The following is a 25,651-nucleotide window of genomic DNA, read 5'->3' on the forward strand; positions in this document are numbered from 1 at the left end:
TTCTTGAATGGGATGTAATTCAACATAAAATCAATCAATCAGTATTGAGGAACAGTGTTTCTATCTTTATGGAATGTATAATAGTAAAGCTACTCCTTTATGAAGTTTGCTTTGAGTTGACAGTTGAATAATCTCAGTTCAAACCACTGAACTACATTCTTAGTTCAAACCAGTGAAGATGACTTTTCATCTGAGAGTTATCATTGATTGAAAGCTATGAAGTTGATAATGGAATTAATTTTTGTGATTTTATAGATTCCCTGATTATTTATATTTTTTCTCACTATGTCAAATGTAACACAGTTGATATATTTATGACTTTGTTTTGTAGAGTTTAGAGTTTTCCATTATTTATCATGATATTCTGGATGAGATGGAGTCCCCTGATATAGATAACCATTACCGGCCCTGTTTAGGGGTGGTAGCTCAGATACAGAGTGGAAGCAGGGAGTCATACTCAAGCAATGCATCTGACCACAGCTCCAAGGTAACACCACGAATCACCAGAAAACATGCTGGATTTTTTTGTTTGATGTATGTCTGCGTGGATTGTACACACAAATAACCTGAGGCCTGTTCAACAGAGTGAACGTTTGTGAGTGTTTGGGAACACCTCTGTTGAAGGGATAAGGAATTTTGTTGAGCTCAGCTTGCAAATGGTCACTCTGTTGAACTTGAGTTTCACTTGGTTGCCCAGCTGCTTAGTATCAAATAAAGAGGGATGTTATTGGAAAACTTAATTTCACAAAAAATGGTTTTATATTCTCTATTTGAACATTGGATAAATTTATGAGTTGAGCAATTATTACATTATGTATCTGTTTGATCATAATTTATGCTGTTAAACATAGGTCCTGTTTCAGGACCTTATACCTACCTGTCCTTACTTTTAAGGATGATACTTATTTAAATGCAATCCTGTATTGAGATTGCTCAATCCATATGTACAAGTAGAAGACTAGCCTTTCTGTGAACATTTCTAAAGCAAAAGACCATACATGTTAACCTATTGTGATGAAAAAAAGGGAGATTTAGACCTCAAAAGCGGTAGCATTGTGCGCGTGTTGTTTAACGCTTGGATTATCGATATCTTTCATGTAATATACATGTATATTATAAGCCTTAAATGAAATCAGGTACCTACACTTATTAATCTTAAATAGCAACAGCAAAAAAGAAGACAGAAACACCTTAAGTTTGACATAAATTTTACAAATTCAAATATTTTTTATGCTCATCATTTTGCTTGGATTTGCTGCTTTACTTAGCATTTTGAAGAGTGATCTTTGCTGATGTAGCCTGGAAGCAATAATTCTGAATGTTCATTCAGTTTTTAAACAAAACAATTGATGACATGGTTTAATCTAGATCTAAAACAAGTTGCTATCTTTCGTTCTATAAATCAGATTTCCCGCGATGATCGAAAACGAAGTAGAGTCTAGAGATGTGCCACATGGCTTGATCAATTGAGTGATTTCTATTGACTTTATTGATAAAGTTGTGAGCTTCTGTGCTTTTAAAGACGATGTCAAATGTTTTCATCTAATTCTTAAAATCTGTATCTCCTTTTTCATGGCAGGGATGTTGATTAATTTATCGTAACCAATGTAATCACTGGTAGTCTTGTGTTGTTGTCGTTGTCAAATCCGTGCTTGAAATCTATGTACAAAGAAAGCGTTTGTATGATTCCGAATCAAATCACGCGATATCTAGCGAGATTTTATGAGATTGGCTTCCAAAATGGATACCCAAGCGAACCAAAAATACTTTAGACGCAGTTTTTGTAGAAAAGCGGTAGATTTCTGAATTAAATCGGTAGGCGGGAGATGGAGTGAAAAAGCGGTAGACTCCCGCCTAAATCGGGAGAGTTAACATGTATGAAAAGACATACAAAAATAATTCTGAATAATCATATCATGCTTAGTTTAATCTTGCATATATTGTACAGAAGTCCAAATTTCAAAACAAATTGATCTATAAATGATTTATATTGATCAGAAAAACTGATTTATGTTGGTCTAAAGATATTTTCTGAAGAGCCTTTCTGTTACATTTTAATTGTCAGGATGAGAAAAACGTACATCTTCACCATGTTTATTTTCTCACTAACTTCTATGATAGACATTAATAATTTAAAAAAATGTCAAGAAAAGTATTTTTTGTAAATTGGTTTTAGTAAAAAAAAAAAGGCTGCAAGTTTAATACAGAATGAAAGAATTCTATTCCAGTGTACTAAATTTGCATATACCATTGCTTTAGAAACAAACTAAGGTCTGCTTGTAGTCTCTGTTGATTTAAAATGATTTATAAAGAAGATAAGAAATCAATATATCTGACTCGGAGGAGGTTAATGTGTACTCTAACTGGAAAGACATGCAACTATCCTAGTTTTTGAAGGGGAGTCAGTAGATTGCTGATTTTTCTGGATGGTCTTATGGTTATTATAAATAGACTTTAGTTTTCCCCCAAAATATGTGCACAAAAATATTATTGTTTAGGTGCCTACATGGCCATGGTCAAATCATTATTGCAGCAGAGAATAGTCTACCTTTGAACTTCTCAATGTGTTTTAAATCAAATTATAATAGGCATGTACCTACCTTTACTAGTTTGATACAAAATCGGCAAGCATCCCATAGCAAGAGAGCACAAACTTTCATACAAGCCAGCAAATAACATCAATCGTGATATAACTTATTACTCCAGTTTTCACACAAGTTCACTATCCCACTCACACACAGACAAGCTAGTAAGTGAATTACTATCCCCCACTCTGAAACAACGGGATAAAAAATATCCATCCATGTTCAATTAGTCAGATTAAATTAGGCTACACATGAAACCTGAAATAAGGGGAATATCTTGACATATTATGGATTGTTTATTGTAGAGCGATCCTTGGACGGCGGTGAAGGTGCGGTCTGGGAGCAGGAAATACTCAGCGGGCTACTACCCAGACCTGGTGTGTGTGTTACAGTGGTTAGACAGCAAAGAGCCGGGGGAGGGCAAGGAACACCCCGGCAATATCACATTTATCTCCATGAACTCATCATACGGACTGTAAGTACTAAGTCCCCTTTAAACGATATTGTTATATCGCCACTAAGTACTATCTTCTCTGTGTGGACTCATTGGTCTATTAGTAGCAAGTCATTAGTATGAATTCATTATGGATGTGCTGGTAGTACTTGTATGAAATCTTTATGTTGCCTCAATTATATGAGCTATGTACAAGGTTGTTGCAGTGTAGCTCAAAGTGGAGCTACAATCCTGAATAATTTGCTAGCCTAGCTGCTTTAATGTAGGAGTAATAAAAACTTAGTCACCATTATAGTGCTCAAGCTAGATATGATCTTGTTTGCTGTTTTGGTCTTATCTGCATTGCAAGCACCTTTCATTAAACCTTTTAAGAGAGTCTTCTCTCTTTGAAATGGTATGGGTTATGAGTAATATCTATTTGAACTCATCATATCTATGTCCTTCGAATACATTTATCTACTTGAGATCATATAGCTTTTAAGAGTTACTTTATGCTTGTAAAGTATCCCCTTAGCTGTGAAAAAAATACAGTCAAGTATTTTATCCTTGAGAGCATTCACTGCTAGTGCACATTTTGAATGACACTTTGGTTCTTTCAAGTTTGAAACTCACCTAAGATTTGTAACCAGTTAATTATTGATCCACATGTTATATTACGGTTGCTTAGTCCATTATACCTATAAACTGCATGATCTGCAAAGCAGTTAGACTACATTTGCAAATGAATGTAAATTGCTTCCAAATCAAGAACATAACTTTACTGTGCAGGTGTTAAGTGTACAAATAAACTAAAGCAAAAAGTCTAACCCATTAGACTACTGAAAGAAAATCCACATTTTATTGTTAGTACCCAGTAATAAGGTCAGTGGTTAGTACAGGTCATAAAGCTTAAGTTTGCACTTAGAGCACAACTTTATTTATTCCAAACAGATACTATGGTTCTCATCTCTCTAAACCATTATAACTAGACTGGCAGTGAACATAAACATTTGATAAAACAGACCTTACTAGTTTAAAACAGCAATGAAGGTGTAGTATAGAGAAGTGCAGATTTGTTTTAGAAATATGCATTGTGAAACTTTGTTAAAGGTCAGTGTCAAAAGGTAATGGTCATATGAATCAGCAGAAACAGGGTCTTTAGTGCGAGTTTGTTAGAACATTGAAAATTAAAGAACAAGTTATGCTTGAGTTTCTGATTGACAATATCTATGTGATTTTTGGAGACCAGGTATTCCAACAATCTATTGGAATTTCCATGGGTACCAATTGCACTCCGTTATTAGCCGACCTATTTTTATATACATTTGAAGCAGAATTTGTGCAAAATCTTGTGCATAAAAAGAAGAAAACACTTGCTGTGGCCTTCAACTCAACATTTAGATATATCGACGACGTATTATCAATTAACAATGGCAATTTCCATTCCTACATCAATATGATCAATATGATATATCCTGGTGAGCCTGAGATAAAAGATACCACAGAGTCTGACACATCTGTTTCATACTTGGATATTTTACTTGAAAAAGATGTTAATGGTAATCTAACAACCAAGCTATATGATAAATGTGATAACTAACTTTTCTATCGTCAACTTCCCTTACTTATGCAGCAATATACCTTCATCACCTGCATACGGAGTGTATATATCTCAGTTGATTTGACACGCAAGAGCTTGCTCTATGTATTAACAATTTTTAAAACGAGGTAAATTATTGACAAGCAAGTTAATGAAACGAATATCAGCTGTCATGTTTAAAGTCATCATTTCATATTAAACTTCTATGATCAATACAATGACCTTGTCAGCAAATACAATTTATCATTGAGTCAAATGCTGACTGACGTTTTTCATACTAATTGTTAGTCCATTATTTGTACACTGAATTGACAACGGATTTTTCCGTTATTTCCTGATCATGACAAGGAGCACACGGCGGGTGTGACCGATCAGCAGGGGATGCTCACTCCTCCATGGCACCTGATCCCATGTCTGATGTTTCGGAGGTCCGTGTTTACTCTGCTCTTGTTTTGTATTGTTTTATGGACTTTGAGATCGAATACTGTTCGCTATCTCCATATATCCTTCTTCAATAGTTTCAAATACAACTTTTTATAAAAGATAGAAGAATGCATAATTCTGAAATATATCAAACTTTATTTATTTACAGACTGGCATTTGGAAATGAGTCTGGGTTGGCAATAGTAGATTACATACAGAAAACTTGTCTGTTAAACCTGGGCACTCCTGACTTGTACGGTAAGAATCCGAAATAAATGTAGCTAATGCAGAACAGTTTGATAATCATATTAATGGACCTGCAAATTAATTTCAATACTTTTAATTAGTTTTTAATAGTAACACTGAAGGTATGTAGATCACAATTGATTATTTTTTTTTCAATGTTAAAAAGTTATGTGCAAGGTTTATTTCAATTCTATAGTTTTTCTACATATATTTCACAACTTGATTTCATGAGTCACATTATTTTTTTCATATAGTCACTGTTTAGTATTTTTAAATATTGCAAGATTTTATTTTCAAGAAGAACTTGATTAATTTTCTGTCTTGATGATTCTGAGATATGTTTGTTGGTGATGTTTCATATACACATGTAATTATAAGAGAAGAAAATTTGGTAACATGGTTAGAATGCTAAGATAGGATAATGTATGTACCAGAATGTTTACATTGTTGAGAAACTTTCAATTTTTATGAAAAACAGGATCAATATAGAAAAAAAATATATATATTTTGCCAAATAAAAATAATACTATTGGAGGATTTTTCACTTCAGTCATTTAGTGTTCACGAATTCTGGTATATATGTAGTGTTAATCGTAATCAACATTACTTGTAGGTTCTATGGATCCTTACAACCGGGGGCCGAGATCACCTAGGAACAAGAGGTTCCCCACGGATGGATCGGGCACCGAGGATGGGGCACGATCCCCCACTAATGATCAGGTGGGTCTTATACCTTACCCAGAAATCTGGTGTCTGATTGATTAATAGAGAATTAATTAACGAGTTATGAATGATAAAATATTGATTTGTAGAAAGTAAGCATTCATTCATTAACATTATGATTAACTTTCAAAATATATGAATTAGTAATGGAATGCTTTGAATGAAAAGTTTTAGGATGAATCGTGTATTATGATATAGATTTAAAAGAAATGTGTTGATTCTTGTCCAAAATGAAATGCAAATCATACAATATGCCTTGATTTTCTTTAAAACATGTTACATAAGTACATGTTTTATGAATGTTTATCTTGCTTATGTAAATGTACATGTGTCTTTTTCTTGATCTACATGAAAAGATATCAAATCTATATAACATGTTGTCTTGTCTCATGTATGTCTGTCTGTCTGACTGCTGAATTCACACAACAATTGTCACCTGTCCCTATAATTTTTAATTTTTTTTTGCTTTTCCCTCTTTTAAAGAAGACAAACAACATTTTAATGTTATTTTGAATATATAGAATTAAACATGTTAAAAAAGAGATTATTTTTATTATGAATTTTTTCTTTTTAGTAATTTTTTTTTATTAAGGTTTCTTTTGTGTACAATTGTTTGTGTTGTATTTTTCATAAATCAAATTTTGTTCCTGTAGAATATCTGAATTTTGTGTGTAGTGCACATTTTTTATTTAAAAAAAAATTCCTGATGCTTTTTTTATTTTTTTATTTTTTGTGTTCTAGTTTATTTCCCCATTTGTATTTACATTTTTACTTTCTTATTTTGGGGGGATAAAAGACATGACTCCCTACCCTTTGAAAAAGAAAAATAACATTTTGGTTGCCTTTATGTGTTTTATGTTCAGTTCTTTATGTTATGTTTTTCTGTTTTGCTTCCTGTTTTCAGTCTAGTCCTCCAACAAGTCCCAATTTAGTCGTTAAACCCCGGAAAAAGCACTCGCACGAAAAACTTGTTCCCATGCAAGCAATTCACGAGAGATTATCTCAGGAAATTGACGATTCTTTGATTGCGCAAGAGAAAAATAACAATGACAGTGACGCCATAGAGGTAGGGGTCCCTGCTGAAGAGCTGGACAATATTGTTAATAATTTAGATGAAAATTACTTTGAGAAAGGTATGAGGTGTCAGTTACAGAACTTGAGCAGGCCCCCGGGCCAGGGACACTTAGAACGTGCTGCCTCAGTGCCAAGTCCCCCCTCGCCAAAGCAGGAGGTGATCTCTAAAGCTTTTTCTGAGGGGGCCATTTCAAGAAAGAAAACGGCTTCCAAAACTGTGTCAGACCCCTCACACCATAATAGCTTACTTGGTGAAAAGGATGACAGCAATAATGGTAGACCTAGGTCTTCCTCTGATCCAGATGCTGACGTGTCAGAACTGAAACACGCTGAACACAGCACTCAACACAAAACAAGGAGAGTTTCATTGACTGCTCTGACATTCAAAAAAAATAAACACAAAAACAAACACAAAGAAAAACATTCAAGTGAATCGAGTAACGGTTGCGAGTCCTCGGCAAAATCTGATGACGAGAGCAAGTCCGCCCACCACCGTGTTCACGATGTTCACAGCGACGAACATTCCGACAGCGACCTAGACGAACATCCACCACCTAAAAGCTTTCTCAGGAGAATGAGCGTCAAAATGAAAAATATTGTCATGGGAAATGACAAGGAAGAAAAGAAATTCAAAGTCGATATCATAGATTTAACAAATGACAACGGGAAATTCTGCCACGAAAGGGTGTCCGTGGACGAACTGCAGAATGCAATTTTACCTGGTATGTCACCCCAGTAGATTATTAAGTACTACAGGTTTGAAGTATTCAGCCAAATTTACCATGTGTTCTTTTTCTTTCTTGCCTTGCAGGGTGAGGCTGCCTTCTTATCAAGCATGTTTAACAATCACCAGATCTGCCGATAAGTCCTTTGCAAACCTTTTTCTTGTGGTGCTTAGAGAAAGGAATCTGGTCTGATGTTAAACTTTTTAAGTCTTTTGAATTTTTTTGCTTGGTAAACAACCAGATTTCTTTCCCCCTAGTAGTAACACGTGCATGTGTTTTCTAACTATTGTAACTAGTACTACTTGGCATGTAACACCTAACATTTTGCCTTATTTTGCTTCCGTTTTGAGTTTGTTTCAGACCAGTTTTTGCACCTAGACAGTAGCGGAGGGGAATGAATGTTGTTGTTCTTGCATTGTTACTAAGCATTGGACCTTAAATTTCTAATGCATGGTTCTTCTATTCATGCAAAAATATAAAATCTTGGGTTAATTAATCATCTATGATTGCCATCCTTTAAAAATGAGGTTTTATTTTTGCGGTATGTTTCTATAAAACTAAACGAAGATCATGATGGAAGTAAGGTCCAATACTTTGAGTGTTTTTCTTCTGTTGCCTGTAGAACAAAGCCGCAGTTTGTTTTTTTTAACTAACAGGTAGACTAATGCCCAATGACAATTTGATTTCTAGATTAACGGTGTTTGTATAAGCCCCACTTGTTCGAAGCCTAAGAGACCGCCCCCTCCAGAGCTGAGACGCAGTAAACCCAACCGTCGACTACAAAAAGTCCAAAGCGTGGCCTCCATTGAGGAGGCCAGTAACGGATCCTTCAGCGGGGGAGGAGGAGGCTCGTTCAGTGGTGGAGGTGTGATTCCCTCTCTATGTTGGTCTTCTCTTACTCTTCTGTGATACCAAAAGAAGGGGGAAAGGGGGTGGGGAGGTTATGGATGGCAAGTATACCTCTGTGAAGAACCTTATATAAATTAATTTATTTTCTATGAATGAGAGATCTGAATATTTTACCCTTCAAATTGATTGATTATTGTTTTATGCCACATTTCAGCCATTGATTGGCAGCCCCCTCCCCTGATTCGTTTTGATAAATGGGTCTTAATGATGGAGGTATAATTGCTCTGATATAAGTGTTCTTCTTCTCATTTTCAAATTGGGAGAATATTTTTTTGTTATCAAGAAAAAGGTTGATACTTGATATTTATAAATTCAGCAAAAATGAGAATTTTAAAGATTTTAATTTATTTCATTGCTGAGGTATTACAGGAAAGTAAAATAAAATGCCTCTAACCATGTGTTTATTAAGGGCTAGCTTATGAATTAACAGAGTGAAGGGTTTGTTGTGACAGATCTGTTAGTTTTAGTTTTGTAGGTGATAGAGAAAAATAATTCATGTGTTTTTAAACACGTATGACTATTCAGCATTGATAAGTTTAGAAAATAATTTTTAATTTCTATTATTTAGATGAAACCTTTAGCACACAAAAACAAAATGGTACATTTGGAGTAATTGTTGTTATTTAATTAAATCACTGCCATGGTATTTTGGAGGCACTGGGTGTTTGATCAAATGCATGTATAGGAAATCATGGATTATGTGCATCTATAACATGTATATTAAAAGCCAAATCAATTTGTTAAAACAAATATTACAAATTCACAGGCCTTTGTTTCTGTAAAAGAAAAAAAAGTTATTACAGATTTACATGCAAGTTTCAAAATCATTAAGTTTATAAGTGCAAACACAAAATTTGCCTCTCATATTCTCACATGCACATGCTTTGTAAATATTCTCAATACATATAATTAATATTTTCCAAAACAAGAAAAAAATGTTGCTGCATTTTTTGAGCACACAGATCATCTGACATGCACATATATTGAATTCTTTTGAAAGCACTGAGCTTTAAAGTATTATAAGGTGATGAATTCACAGTGAAAAATCATTTCTCAATTGTTTAAAATTTGATAAAAAGTACTTGGCTTATTTTAAATTTGATTGCTCTTTTTTTTTAACCAAAAAATACTTCCCTGTATCAAATTCTTCAGCTTATTAATGATAATTTCAGTTTGTTTATTGTACACAATATTTTTTTTTATTATCTCATATTCAGTTCTTTGATTTTCTTCAAAGAAAAAGAAATAAAATATAAAAGTTGAATTATGATGATCCTGAATTTACATATAATATTGATAACAAATTAATATTAATACATGTATACGTTTGAAATAGTTTTCCTTAAACCTGAGAATTGTGGTGAGTGAACATGAACAAGTTCTTGCAGTTTTTTTTTTGAGTGTTCAGTGCACTTTTAATGACGTTAATTGCAATAAAACCCTTTATCAGTAATTCCCTTAAAACATTTCAATTTAAAATTTTTGCATGAAGTATTTTCTCTTTTTCTTCTCTAATTTTTAAATTAATTTTTATCAAGTTGTCTACATTTAAATTGTTAAAACTAACTTTTTTTTTCTAGATAATACACACTGTACTTGTTTCTTCATACAAAATCAATTTCTATGAATATATGAACTGTTATACATGTAGTATTGACAAGTGACAGTAATGCACATCAAAATGTATTGAAAAAGGAAGAGTAATGAAAGTGAATAAGAAAGACATATTTCCCCTTTTATTATTGCCAGAATATTAACATTTCTATCTCTATATATTTACTATTCATTCATTCATTTCCTGTTTTATTTTCTGAAGGTTTGCTGCAGTTTTCCATATGATTGAATACTTTCATGATATAATTGATATTTTGCTAGATGTTTGATTGTCATTGTGTTTTAAAGATGATTTCTTTAATCAAATTCATATATATATTACGTATTTTTTTTTTATTTGAATTTCTGAACAATCGTGTTATCAATGTATATTAATGATTTATCAAAAGTTTTAGTAAACATAAAATCTGTTTTTAATTAAGTGCAAAATGTAATTGATTTGAAGTATCAAGGAATTCTGAAATTAATGAACAAGATTTTAATATATTTAAGAACATTGTGATCCCTGTAATTTTCAGCGTAGACTGATTTCCACTTTCAGATAAGACAGACACGGCGTCGTTCTCGCGATCACGTAGTTCCAGTATGTCCAGCCTAGACAATGTGTCAAAAGAAGCCATCCAGTCACTAGTGTTCTCAGATTCCTACACAGGAAAAACAGGTAGACGGACCACTAATGGTGTTCTGTTTGTTCCCCCCATAATCTGTACAGTTGAACTCCAGTATCTCAAACACCATTATCCAGAATACCATGGAAATGTCTAAGTTTGAGATAACGAGGTTTGATTGTATTAGAAATGAATAAGTTGAGATGAAAGTTTGATCCTTTATATATTGAAATTCTCCCATACTTTTTTTAACCTAATGACTGGTTCCTTTTTGTGGTTGTAGATAGCTTCACATGTCCGTGTCTGTGGGTGGGAACCAGTTTAGGATCTGTGATTGTGATAGTACTGAATCTACCTCCCCCGGGACAGCAGCGATTGGACCAGCCCGTCATCGTGTCTCCCAGTGGTGAGCACTCGGTTTTATTACATAGTCTATTTATAGTCCCTATATAATCTACCTCCCCCCGGACAACAGTGATTGGACCAAGCCGTCATCGTGTCTCCCAGTGGTGAGCACTCTGTTATAATGGATGTGAGAGGGAGAGAAGAGTTTCTTCTGGCAATGTGATCGAGTGAAATAGAGGGGAATTTGTTAGCTTGATCTGTATATCTGCAGCAATTGAATTTGAATGAAATTGTACACAGCAGTTGTGCTGTTGCATAGAGTCACATTACAGATTTGTACCTCACATTGAGTGCAGATTGCAAAATTATTTTGTGAAATATAAGATTTTCCTGTCACATTGACAGTCACTGTATTTAATCCTTGCCAGGTGCATTCATGTTTATGTAATTATTTTAGACTTTGATCAATGCTTCCTAGATGATTGAGGTATCTGAGGTATACAGAGTGTATTGAATGTTATGCTGAACCATATTCTAGGAAGATAAATAAGCAGAATGTCATGCTATAAAAATCAATTCCTCATCTGATTTTATTTTAGGTACAATGTTTAGATTAAAAGGAGCAATACTCACTATGTCTTTCCTTGATTGTTATGGGGTGCTAATACCTAGTATGTCTGACCAGTGGCGAGATAACCCAGACAAGGAGAAAGAGAAAAAAAATTTCAGTAAGTCATGTTAGTAAAATGTTGGGTTTTCTTCACCAAAGGCGTAGATAATATTTGGTTCAAAGAATGCTTCAGTTTTATTGGGTGACTTTGAATGTTTTCCTGAATATCTATAAAACAAGGTTTTGTATCATATGTAATTATTTATGTTTTTCCATTCTAGGGCAAAATACTGTGTCTCAAAAACCAAAAATCTCTCCAACTTCATCAACAGAAATCAATGGTGACAAGCAATTTGTTGTGATATGCTCAGAAAAACAAGCAAGGGTAGGTTGTGTTGTTTTTTACTAGTGTGAACAGAGTTTTGATAAAAAAGGGGGGACCCCCCATCCATCTGCCATATATCTCTTGTTAAAACTTTTCACATTTTCAAATTCTCTAGAATCACAAGGCCAGATTCAACCAACTTATTTATTTGTAAAAAGATTCATACAATTATATTTTAATAGTATGATATATCAGTTAACTTTGAAATCAATGTGTAATCATGCAGTCACATCAAGATATTTATGTACTGTATTTGAAAACATTTTTTACAGGTGATTTCCTTACCCTCCCAACAATGTCCTTATAAGACCAGGATTACAGACTCCTCATTTGTAGTCAGGGCTGATGTAGTTACTCTTAGAGGTAGGTTTCTAGTTTGTACTTAGGCCCAAAAAAATTAATCAATAGTTTCTCAGGACAAATTTGATTTTAGATAACAAAACTGTATAACAGTAAATTTTTGAAAAACTTGAATTTGAAAATCGAAATAAAGAATTTTCTATTTTTCCAACATTTGCCCCCCAAAATCAAACTTTGAAAATATTTAATTAAGTCCTTTTAAACAGGGGAGTATATGCTGTTTTTAGCACAGAATAAAATAAGTAATCTTTGTTCTAAATCTAAAGTTTGACATAATTTAACTTTTAAATAAATTTTGGAAAAAACATTATTTAAAGTTGAATACATATTATAACTAATGTGTGTTCAGGACAAATATTTTGATATAATGTGTAGATATTATCATTTTATTGAACAAATGACTTTAAAAAGAAGGTGAACACACATCCTGCTTCAAAAAAATTTTAAAAAAAAAATTGTTGAAATTTTGATTTTTTTGGCCTGAGAAACAATTGATTAATTTTTTTTGGCCTTAAAACAAGTATAGGGTTTGCCGGTTTGGACGAATTTGATTTTAGCTAACAATTAACTGTGTAACAGTAAATTATTTGAAAAACTTGAATTTCAATCGTACAGATTTGCTTATTTATTTATTTTTGAAAATTAATTTCAGATTCCGTTTGTCTTGCATGCTATGTGGCTAATGGTCGAATCATGGCATTCAGCTTGCCCAGTCTCAAGCCTCTCCTTGACATTGATTTCCTACCCCTGAATGATGTCAGGATCGCTCGCACGTTTTGTTTCAGCAGGAACGGCCATGCCAGTTACCTTTGCTCAGCCACAGAAATTCAAAAGATAACATTTTCTGCTGATATGAGGTATGCTATGCAGATATTTTTATCTACAATCTTAATTTACATGATTTGATTTTTTTAAAAAATGTTTCTGGAATATATTTTGAAAATATATTTCTGCTGTAAAAAATATATAAAAAATTTTGCTCATAAGGATTTTGCTTTGTTTTAAATGTAATTAGTTACCTGTAAAAATCACAATATTTTTTAAAGTCAGGGGGAATTAAAATTACTTTGCTGTAAGCATCAATTCAATATAAGTGTGTTTGCTATAAGAGTGTTTTACTGTATAATATGTAATGTGTAAATTTGGATAAAATTTTCAGTGATAACTTGAATGAGATGCTGGGAGAACTCTTCAAACCTTGTGAGACACCTGAACCCCCAAAACAAGGATTCTTCAAGAATTGGTTTGGATCAGGACAGTCCACACTGGATAGGGAAGAGCTGTGTAAGAACTTTATTCATAGAGTTCCCTGTTAACATTTTTACTCTGTGTATGTTTATGAAAAAAATTCATCTTAGTGTATAAGTAGTCCTTAATCATAATCAGTCTTGTGACAGTTGTAAAGTCTGTTATTGGAAGAAATGCAAAAATTGTTTTTTCATTGATGAGCAGAAAATAACAATGTACATAACTTTTGTTACAGTTGGGGAGGCCAGCGGTAAGGGACCCCGAGGTCTAGCTACCAAGCTCCAGGGTAAGGGAGGTATGCAGTACGTACAGTCTCAAGCCGCAACTGGCAATTCAGAAGTAGCCAAAGCTCACAGGGTAAAAACTTTGTTACTAGTACTTGTATTTTTGACTACTCATAGGTAGTCGATATTACAGCTTTCTAATCACAATTTGTCTGTTTTTTGGGTTTTATAAATTTTTCACATTAAATTTTTTGTCCATTGGCAAATTTTAGTCAAACTTGCCAAGAAGCATTCTTAAAGGAAGGAAATTCAACTTTGTTCTAATGAACAGCCACACCATCTATCAAAGGGAGATAATTAAGAATATGTAAAAAAAAAAAAAAAAAAAAAAAAAAACTGGTATCTTTTTAAAACCTTCTCAAAACACACTGGACCAAAAAGATAAAACTTATTTGAAATTTTCATTTTAAAATGTAGCATCAACTTTATTCAAATCATGGCCCCCAGTGGTAAGATGGGGCCATAAGGAATGATTCAAGTTTTATGTATTAAGAATATATTGGGAAAAAAATTATTAAAAATCTCTCTCAAAAAGAGTAAACCCATGGTCAGACAAACTGATATGGAAGCATCCTCATTGAGTGTAGATTCAAGTTTGTTTGAGTGATAGAGAATAAAATATTTTAACTGTTTAAAAAGTGGCAAGCATTACATGTTCTTAATATTTTAAGATGAATATTTTCTGTAGGGCTTCATTGAAAGAGGTGAAAAACTGGGAGAGTTGGGAGAACGTTCAGAACAGATGCGGGAACATGCTGAGAATTTTGCTTCCGACTCCAGAGCTCTGATGTTGAAGTACAAAAATAAAAAATGGTACCAATGGTAACAGCTCCGTTTCGAGACATTTCTCAGAACAGCCATTTAGGGTGTTAAACACAACAGCCAAATAGTGTTCTTCATGGGAAAAATCGCATGAATAACCATCATGTCCATTCAAAGATGTGATCAGGTGCAGAGAATGTTCATTTATTGGGCATGGGCTGAAAAATGAAGAATTAGGTTGAGAGAGAGGGGATTTTATTGGCAAGGCAGAGTAATGCTGGTATGAAGTGGGTTTCTTTAGATTCAAGGAGGGGGGTACAATGTAGACATTTGTATTCCATAGCCACATTTTCTCTATGTATATCGGTGAGACTTTTGAAAATATTCCATTTAGAGATTTTCTTTTTCAGCTGTCTTTTTTGTTATCTTCATGAATATTTTATTTATCATATCCAGATATATCTACCAGAAGTGGTACTCAAAGGAGGGTTAAGAAAAATCAGTGATACCTTTGTTAGAAAACTTGACAAAGCTCTTATGTGCAATATTTTTGTTTTTTGTTTTGTTAAGAGGTGGCACATGACTATTATGTGTATACTGTTTTTCAGTGTGATATTATCAATTTGTTTGGGTGGAAGAAATATTTTTGATTTTGCGTTTGATTCTCAAATGAAACTGCAATGAACTTGTCAAAGACAAATTATTTTTCTTCACCATAGTTAGGTTATACTAGATTGGTAAAATCGTATAGTTTTTTATTTGTTAGAAAGTGTTTATCATTATGCTTATCTCAAACAAAAACATTATGTTCAATACTATCCCTTTCTTTTATTCAAATATAGTTAGATAAAAAAAAAAGATGGGACCATCTGTAAAAAATGGATTGTTTGCTCTCTTTTGACCGACTTGCTAACAATGGCCGGACTCAGAACTCTTTAACCTCAAGGAAACAATTTTTTTTAAATATCGAATTTTCTTACCCTGTCAACATGTATCTTTGTAATTTTTTTTAATTGAATATATTAGTTATCTTTGATTATTATCTGGTTTTAAGTCATCAAAATTTTTGGAACTCAATTTTTTCTTCTTTGATTAAATTATTGAATTTATTTAAATTCAGATGTAAACAATTTTCAAAAAAGTCTGTTTCATTTTGATTGGTTGTAAATATTTAATTAATATATAAATACATGTATATAGTGAGTACAATATATACTATCTAGCTTAGACACTGTAAAAATGTAAATTTTGTAAATAGAGTATGTATGGCTCTGAGAAAAAAATATGTAGATGTATATATGCTTTCCTACTTGTCCAACCATGTTTTGTATGGTTTTTTACTTTTATTTGTATTTTGGTTTCTCTGTCATTTTTAAGGTATCTAAAAGTGTCTGTTTTTTAGTTTTCTTAGTAAATTTGTTCAAATCAAGATGAAAAGGAATGAATGTACTAAAATAGAATTGAAGAGTATGTGACTAAAATTCATTTAAACTGTGGATACATCCTTTTTTTCACCCAAAAGGACACAACTCTGCATTAATAATAAGGTATAACGTGTTAACACTGGATACATTTTTTTCCTTTCAAAAGGACACAATATTGCAGCAGACACGAACATGGTATAAACAGTAAACTCTGGGTACATCCTCTTCTCCTCCCAGAAAGGACACAATACTACATCATCACTTACTTGTATTTAGCCTTCTCATTCTCCTGTTATCATCTGTTATAATCAGATTCTGTTCATTTCTTGTACATGTACTTTTTAAAGCAAACAATAGCAATGGAATGTGTATGTAAAATATGTACATTTCAAAGTCAAAATATTTATATTTATTGTATATATATACTAACAATGTATATATATTTTTTATTTACACATTGGTTACTGGGTATTTTTTTCCCTTTAAGTGCTTTGTTTTCTTATGTCTCGGACTTTTTTTCCTTTTATGGTAGCTTCATACTCTGATATACTGAACAAAAAAAAAAAATTATTGAATACTTGAATGGTTATATATTGGATTGAAACTGCATACAGCCTTTCATTTTTGATATGAAAAACATTTAACATAACTTGGAGTGGGGAATATTAATTTTTAATTTCTTATTAACATTGTTGACCTGATTTAAACACAGAACAAATCTTATGTATGAAATTAATAAAGCATACATATATAAGTATATATACTTTTAAACAGCGCCATCTATCTTATTGCTCATCGTGCTATGATTGTAAATGCATTCCAGAAATTATTTTTGTTCTTGCATTGTTTCATATGATCTCACTGTTTTCATTCTATATCAGAACAAAGATTTTGTTGTTACTTTTTTTTCACTGTGTTCCCTTTTTTTACAGTGTTAATGTTGGCATTACTCGTAGTTTCAAATGAAGATGTGAGTGAAAGTTCTGTGAAAATTGTGTGTGAAGACTCCGTTCTTTCTAAAACTGAAACATATTCATTTTTTTTTAAACAAAAAAGATTATCAGCATTGCAATTAACATATACCATATTTTTTTCCTTTCATTTCTCAGAGACCCAAAGGTATATCTTTATATTATATTTTTTGTTCATTGACATAGTTACCATAACTTTAATTTTATTATGAAAAATGGTGTTTTTACAAAGTGCATGCATACTTAATCTGCAGCACATACAATGTAAAACTTGTCCTGAATTGCAACTTGATATGTAACACAAAAACTGATCAGATTGAAAAAAAAGTTTTGTCAGTTTGACCTTGACCTCCTGCTTTAAGGTCATTTCCTTGGTTACATAGACTGAATGGTATGGCTGTTTCTTGTTAAGTATCAGTTGTGATATTGTTGAGAATTAGCATGATGCTGTCAAGTATGTAGAATATAAAGTCTATTATAAATGCATCTTATTGGCTTGACCTTCTTTTTTACTACCACCAATATTTAAGACTTGTATTTATCAGTTTTAATGAACTGCTAGCTAGTGTGTGTTCAAGGTTCTCCATCTGCAATTGATGGCAATTTATTACGTTCAGTTATATTAAGAAAATAATTTAAAAATAGAGATATAAATGATAACAAACAATTACCAGTTTACATTTACAGTATTGTAGTCTACTTTCACATTTAAACAAGGTCACTAAATATCTCCAGCAATATGATGGGTTTGTCAAAAGAGAAATCTGCATTATCAGTATGATATATAGCTTGAATGTGTAAAACATAAACTGACTAAGTAGTAAGTATGATAATATACAAATTCACTGGCTGTGAGTGGGATAGCTCCTATCAAATCCGTGACATGAGTATTCCCCGAGGGCTAGCCAGTGGATAAACCGTGTGCTATACTGAAGTAAATTATAATTTGTGGGGGTTGGATTACCTGATCTTACAGTTCAATTAATAGACTAGTTAAAAGTTTTGAGGAAGTATTTGGAGTAAGAGAACACTGCAAGAATAAGCTTAAAGCTCATCTGCTCCAAAGGCTCAAAAGCTAATTATGCTTTGACTATTTGTACTGTGTGCATCAGCTTTCTGGAATATGAGTACATGTCAAGCACCCCTTGAACATTTTTCATCAAAGTCTCAATGTTTCCATGACACCAAGGGCTCTATTTCTTCACTTCAAATAGGAATGTGACCATGAAACAAGGGGGGATAATTAGTAAAATAACAGCAAAAGTGGTCCCTAAACTTAAGAATCACTGGGGATTATCACCAGACAATGATGAAGATATGTTATAGATTAGGAATTGTTCACGATATCACTCTCAGGAAAAGGGCGTGAAGATCACTTCAAGGTTGATTTAAATAACTTTTTAGAAAAAAAACTTCGATATTTTGCCCACTATAGGGACAAGGATAATCAAATCTTGTCAATTGATAAACCTCAGCACTTCATTTTGTGTTGATTCCGAAGTAGATCATGGTGATCTACTTTTTGAATTTTGCAGGAATTCAATTTTAATTTGATTTTGATCTATAACTGTCAATTGAAGTCAAAGCTCTATAATATTATATTATTCATAATTTTATTCTCAGTATAGGGAAAATACGAGAATGTACGAAGGTTTAAAAAAAATAGTCTCTGATGAGTACACTGAAGTGGGCATCAAAAAGATGCATTAGTCTCTCATTGCCAATATCTATGTCGTTTTTGGAGACCAGGTCTTCGAACAATCTATTGTAATTCCCATGGGTGCCAAATGCGCCCCGTTATTAGCAGACCTATTTTTGTATTCAGATGAAGCAGAATTTGTGAAAAATCTTATCCGTGAAAAGAAAAAAAACACATGCTGTGGCCGTCAACTATACATTTATATCGACGACGTATTGTCAATTAACAATGATGATTGTCATTCTTATATGTCAATACGATATATCCTGGTGAGCTTGATATAAAAGTTACGACGGAGTCTGTGACATCTGTTTATATTTAAATATTTTATTTGAAAAAAAGACGTTAATGGTAATATAGCAACCAAGCACTCTGATAAACATGACTTTAAATTTTCTATCGTCAACTTCCCATACTTATGTAGCAATAAACTTTCAAAGCCTGCACACGGAGTTTATATAGCTCAGTTGATTCAACATGCAAGATATGCTCTACGTATGAACAATTTGTAAAACGAGGTAAATGATTGACAAGTTGATGAAAATAGAATATTATTTGTCTCATTTAAAGTCATCATTTCGTAAGTTCTGTGGTCGATACAGTGACCTTGTCCGCAAATACAGTTTACCATTGAGTCAAATGCTGACTGACGTTTTGCATACTAATTGTTAGTCCATTACGCCATTAGTTATGTACACTGAATTTTCGTAATTTCACTGTCATGATATAGAGCACAAGGCGGGTGTGACCGGTCGGCAGGAGATGCTCACTCCTCCATGACACTTATCCCATCTCATGTTTTGGAGGTCTGTGTTTGCTCTAGGCCTATTTTGCATTGCTTTAAGGACTTTTGAGCTTAAATACTGTTTGTTATTTAAGGAATGAAGCTTATTTCTACTTATGTTTTACGATATAACATAAATTAGGACAGTTTACACTTAAAATAGCGTATAAGTTGAAAAAAATTTCATTCCTTATACTAGTAATTTAATTTCAGAATAGACAATAAGACAATTTGTCCTCCAGATAAAGGCTTCAAATTGAGTATATTCTAAAAGTAACGTCAAGCGAAACAATACATTTTGGACGTAACTGATTGTGACGTTTTCAACTTAGGCCATTCCAAGTTTTTTCTCTGTTTAGCGTCCAACCATCTTTCAAAAACCTACCTACCTATTCACAAAAAACACACAAGCCAAAACATAAAACAGGCTTAAAAGTCATAAAAATGACGCCCTTCAAATGATTTGATCTAACTAAACTGCTTTAATAGAAGAAATATCTATTCTTAAGCAAAAACAAGGGATTAAATGCTTAAAATACACCAAATATAACTTACAGTACAGAATTATTTGGAGAAATTGACAAAATTCTAAAATTACGACTAAATTAATCAATTTCAGGAATCCTGATGTTGTGTGTTTTTTCCTATATGGGGTGTCAAAAACCAAGGCGCACGCGGACGCTAAACATAGAAAAAACTTGGAATGGCCTTATGTTAAACGAAATGGATTCAATCTTTTATCCAATCGAATAACGTTTTACAACTAAAATAAAAGTATTAAACAATACATATCAGGAGCAGAGCAAACATGGACCTCGATCTAAACCATCAGAGGTGAGATCAGGTGCCATGGAGGAGTGAGCATCCCCTGCCGACCCGTCATTCTCCTTGTCATGATTGGGTTATATCTGAAAAATCGATCGACAATTCAGTGTGTAAATAATGGTCGAACAATTAGTATACAAAACGCCAGTCAGCATTTGACTTAAAATGACAGATTTTTCTGAGCTTACAAAATGATGACTTTAAACAAGACTGTTGATATTCATGTTTCATAACCTTTTTTGTCAATAACTGACTTCGTCTTAGAAATTTTGCACACGTAGAGCATGCTCTTGCATATCTCAGACCAACTGAGAGATATAAACTCCGCATGTAGGCGACAAAAGTATATATTGCTGCTGTAGTAAAGGAAGTTGACGATTGAAAAGTTAAAGTCATCATGTTTATCATAAAGCTTTTATGTTAGATAACCAAGATAAGATTTTTAAAAAAAATAAAATATTCAAATATAAACCGATTGGTCAGACTCTGTTGTATCTTTTATCTCAAGCTTACCAGATATAGCATATCAATATTAGGATGGAAATAAGTGTTAATTTACAATACGATCGTCGATATATCTAAACATGCTAAATGTCGAGTCGAAAGTCACAGCAATTATTGTTTTTCTTTTCACGTATAAGATTATGAACAAATTCAGCTACATATGAAAACAAAAAAAGGTCTTCTAGAAAACAGTTATATCTGGTTATCAAATTAGTGATTGCCTTAAAATGGATTCATACTCATTAAAGTATACCCTTGTCATGGATAAAGTTCAAGTATAGACTTCAATCTAAGATCCAAAAATGTTAATGGCAATATATTAATGAAAAGTTTAGTAAAGATTGAATTGCTGAATTCGTTTCATAAAAGTTTCCTCCTCCCCTTTTCGCCCACCGTCGGTAAATATTCTTTTTCCTTAAAAGAGTTACTTCTCTTTTCCCAACTAAAATACATATCGATCCACAGTTCGGCAAATCAGTCAGTACTCAGTGTTGGGATATTGACAAATGGCAGAGATATTTCAACCCTTTATCATACCGTAAAAGTGAAAATTTTGAGAGACTGCATTGTATGTATACATGTACATAATGGACTCACACAGGGTGCTTACTTCTCCATGGCATCTGATCCTCTTCTGATGTTTACAGGAGTATTTGTTTGCTTTACTCTCAATTTGTTTGATTGATTAGAATTTTGAGCTTGATCCATGCAATTTATGAATTCGTCATAATCCAATACTTGAATATTCACTGACCAAAGACATATAACCTTTTCGAAAGTTACAAATGTCAATACCATTGAAACATGACCTCAATCCAACATACTGAAAAACATGCCAAACACAATTTATCGTAAACTTCTCAAATTCTCTTGTCATTGTTTTGCAATTACATTATTTGTTAATGGCAAGATAAATTTTTATGTTGCATAATTTTCTTATTTGGTGAGTATCTTTCATGTTTGATTGTGTCAATTTAGGTATAAAAGAATAACAAACGTGTCTACAATCAATAGTCTACCTTCGATCTGAAACTGAAGAAAAACCTTTCTTCTTACATGATGAAAGAATATCCTGATTGGAATGTAATGAAACGTTTCCTCTACCACTAACCTAATTTCCACGTCAATATATTGTTCGTGAAACAAAGGCAATATTATCGTTTTTATTTCAGGTCGATTGCAGGGAAGCTATTAACAATTTAACATTATTTGATAAGTACTCTCTCCTTTGCATCACTAAAACTTAAAGAACATTCGAAGCTATTTTTCCGGAATACACCCTTTGAATGCTTTAACCTTGACCTTTAGCATGACGCATTCTCTCTTTCTTTTTTCATTCTAGGTAACCTAACCTTGTACTTGAGAGAAATTCAAGACGTTTAATATTCCCCAAAAGTGCGTCTTTGAGCATATTTAATAAAGAAATAATCTTGTAAATCACATGGGCTGAACACCAAGGCTCCATTGTGTTCCGCCAGGTATGCGTCAACATGCAACATGACGTCGATTGATTGACCTGCTTACATCCGTTGTACCTTTATCTGGAGAAAGTATGCAATATACTTAGACAGAAGCAACCAAGGTCATCTAGCCAAGCCTTTTTCATTCCAATTGCAAACTATATTGTAAACATGCTTAGAGTTCTTAAAAGATGTAGGTATAAATTCTGCATCCGTTAAGGCAAATATTTTTCCAGATACACGGAGGGGAACTGTACATGAAGTTTCCCTTATGCGCTTGATTCCTACGAATCAAAATTCAAGAGAAATGAAATGAATAATTCAAAATAATATATTATTCAGCAAAAATTGATTGTACTCAGATAAAGTTTTCGAGTCTTGACATAAACACCATATAAATAGGTGATATTACTACTTGAATATTACCTCATAAATAAGGTAAGAAGCTAAAATCATCTCATTTGTCATGTTTGTCATACACGTTAATTGTAAGTTTGTCCTTACCGTCTGACATCCAAATGTTAACAGATGTGGCAGACTCTTTCAATTTTAAGATCATTGGGATTTATCAAATCGACATATGAATGAAAATAACTACTGAGTATTTAATTGATAAAACATCTTCGATATCACTATCACTTGTTTCGTGTACAGGGCATCCTTACCTATTTTATATATATAAAAAAGTAGGGATGTCCTTTATATAAAAAAGTGTCTGTGGACGATATATGAATCTGAATGTCGAATTAAAGGCAACAACAAACTTGCGTTTTTTGCTTCTTATGTTGATGAATAAGTTCTTCTTCACAGAGATACTAAAAAGATCAGCTGATAAATGAGCACAATGAATGACCTCGTAATACCACTACGTACAGTTTGTTAGAATCTTTTCAGAGTTATTACAAATATGTTGTAAACCATATGTGTGGTACAGATATTTATTTAGTAACCTAGGGAAAAAAGATAAAACGCAGGCTAAATTATTACTCTTTTTTATAATTTGTAGGCTTTAGTTTTTTTCTCACATATATGATAAAGAAATATATGGAGATAATGAACAGTGATCAAAAGTCCATTAAAAACGGACCTCTAAAACATCAGAGGTGGGATCAAGTGGCATGGAGGAGTGAGCATTCCCTGCCAAACTGTGCTCCTTGTCATGATCGGGAAATTAAGGAAAAATCCATCGTCAATTTAGTGTGTTCCTAATGGCCTAACAATTAGTATGAAAAACGTCAGTGAGCATTTGACTCAATGATAAATATATTTGCCGAACTGGTTTTTGTATCGACCACAGAATTTACGAAATGAAGACTTTAAAAGAGACTGCTGATATTCTTGTTTCATCAACTTGTTTGTCGATAGATATTTCAACAAATCAGTATTGAATACAGTTAGGATTGAATTATTTTAAAATTATAAATACATACTATGGATTCGTTTATTCAATTAATTCAATTGTGTTTTGCGACAAAAATATGCTGACTAGGCTGATATCTTCGTCTTCTTACCTAGTTTTCGTGTTTCACCGAAAAAAAAATATATCCTTTGATTTTCTTTGAATTTGAGGATCTTAGAATAATTACATCTTTAGGTTTATTCTCCTGAAGTAAATACGACACTTCTTATGTGTATATATAATAAATGTCAATTAAAATAGGTTGAGTGTCATGAGAATTTCGTTTTCAAGGTCATTTAAAAACCTTCCATTTCCAATGTCCCAGAATAATTATTGAATGTAATGAAGTTTTCTAATTTGTTATTTAAATGATAAAATTCTTGTTTGGAATCTTTTCTCCGTTAATTATTCATGTTAATATATCTTTCCTTTTTACTGATAATTGAACTCTTTAACCCCAATCAAAAGTATTTGTTATATTGCAAAGTTATGAAATTCAACTTGAGGTATTTTGTAGTGTCACTTAATTGTAGAAGACCGGGTATATCGGCATTTTATTTGACTTATTGCACGGGACATTGTTTTTAAATAATAGGTTTGTTCACAGACTCGATGAATTTCACCCCCGGCGACAGTAAAAGTACAAGAAATTGACAGATTCCTTTGCACCCAACTCTTTCTCAGTTAATAAATGTTAACGGTACTTTGATACTACTGTAAACGGATACAAGACATCCTTAAAATTGTATGTACACGTATCCGCTGAAATGGAAAAATACATTTAGTCCTCACGACCCATTACATTCGAAAAGGAACGAAAATCGGTAAAAGTGATTATCTTATTTAACTAGTAATTTTGTTACGACAAGGGGTTAATTTTTACTTTTTGTTGATGAACGAGATTTAAAACTTTGGGATTTTCAAAACCAAAGTCCCATTCTTAAAATCGTTTTCAGAATTTTTCCATGGCAAAAAATCATGGTCATCGGTTATAGGCAATGTGAAATTTAAAAGGAATTATGATTTTCTTTGACATATTTCTATGACATATGTACATATATTTTATATTGAATATATGTAAAAATAAAATTAATTTAAAATAGAAAAAGAAATACGATTGAATTGAAAGCTTTAAGCTGAACAATGTGTGTCATTTACTGCTTGATGAGGCAAATCCTTAGAAAATTGTCATGTTCCTAATCATATACATGTACGTGTAATCATGGCATTGAAACCGTCACAAACAAATAAAAACTATAAATCTTAACGTACACGAGAAAATATAAGAATCCTAACATTTTTTTCCCAACATATGTAATAGGACAGATGTGAAGTCTATGTTTAAGAAATAAATCATAGACCACATCTGTCCTATTAAACATGTTTTAAGAAATAAAAATCATCTTTTGAGAGAGAGAGACAGAGAGAGAGAGAGAGATAAAATGTATAACAAAAACTCTTGTTTTCTTCTAATGATTTTTTGTTTGTTTATGACAACTTTCAAGTATCAAGGAATTTTCTCTTACAAGGAAAATTTGATTAATTTCCCCTTTTATTTTAATAATATCATTAACATACCCGAGGATACAAACAGATTTTTACCTTTGATAGAAGTGTTCACACCACTTCTTTAAATATTTCCCAAAGCGGT

At 32.6% G+C, this 25,651-nt stretch overlaps 1 protein-coding gene across 4 annotated transcripts in view; it reads left to right on the plus strand.

The window, feature by feature from the left end:
• LOC134240911 (syntaxin-binding protein 5-like) overlaps positions 1-17,815 on the plus strand; it is a 47,807-nt gene extending 29,992 nt beyond the window's left edge. The window contains exons 15-29 of one of the 4 annotated variants that reach the window (XM_062723019.1): positions 332-487; positions 2,891-3,060; positions 5,211-5,299; positions 5,901-6,007; positions 6,915-7,806; positions 10,055-10,078; positions 10,874-10,993; positions 11,224-11,346; positions 11,885-12,013; positions 12,177-12,280; positions 12,553-12,643; positions 13,293-13,497; positions 13,800-13,924; positions 14,124-14,245; positions 14,861-17,815. In XM_062723019.1, the coding sequence (XP_062579003.1) occupies positions 332-487; positions 2,891-3,060; positions 5,211-5,299; positions 5,901-6,007; positions 6,915-7,806; positions 10,055-10,078; positions 10,874-10,993; positions 11,224-11,346; positions 11,885-12,013; positions 12,177-12,280; positions 12,553-12,643; positions 13,293-13,497; positions 13,800-13,924; positions 14,124-14,245; positions 14,861-14,998 (2,595 nt within the window). In that variant the 3' untranslated portion in view covers positions 14,999-17,815. Of the gene's footprint in view, positions 1-331; positions 488-2,890; positions 3,061-5,210; positions 5,300-5,900; positions 6,008-6,914; positions 7,807-8,499; positions 8,675-10,054; positions 10,079-10,873; positions 10,994-11,223; positions 11,347-11,884; positions 12,014-12,176; positions 12,281-12,552; positions 12,644-13,292; positions 13,498-13,799; positions 13,925-14,123; positions 14,246-14,860 lie in introns of all 4 variants that reach the window. The other 3 variants (XM_062723021.1, XM_062723020.1, XM_062723022.1) reach the window with 3 other exon arrangements.
• The last annotated feature ends 7,836 nt before the right edge of the window (positions 17,816-25,651 follow it).

The sequence above is a fragment of the Saccostrea cucullata genome, unplaced genomic scaffold (genome assembly GCF_032062105.1).
Source record: "Saccostrea cucullata isolate Sc308-1 unplaced genomic scaffold, CSIRO_AGI_Scuc_v1 ctg753, whole genome shotgun sequence".
NCBI lineage: Eukaryota > Metazoa > Mollusca > Bivalvia > Ostreida > Ostreidae > Saccostrea > Saccostrea cuccullata.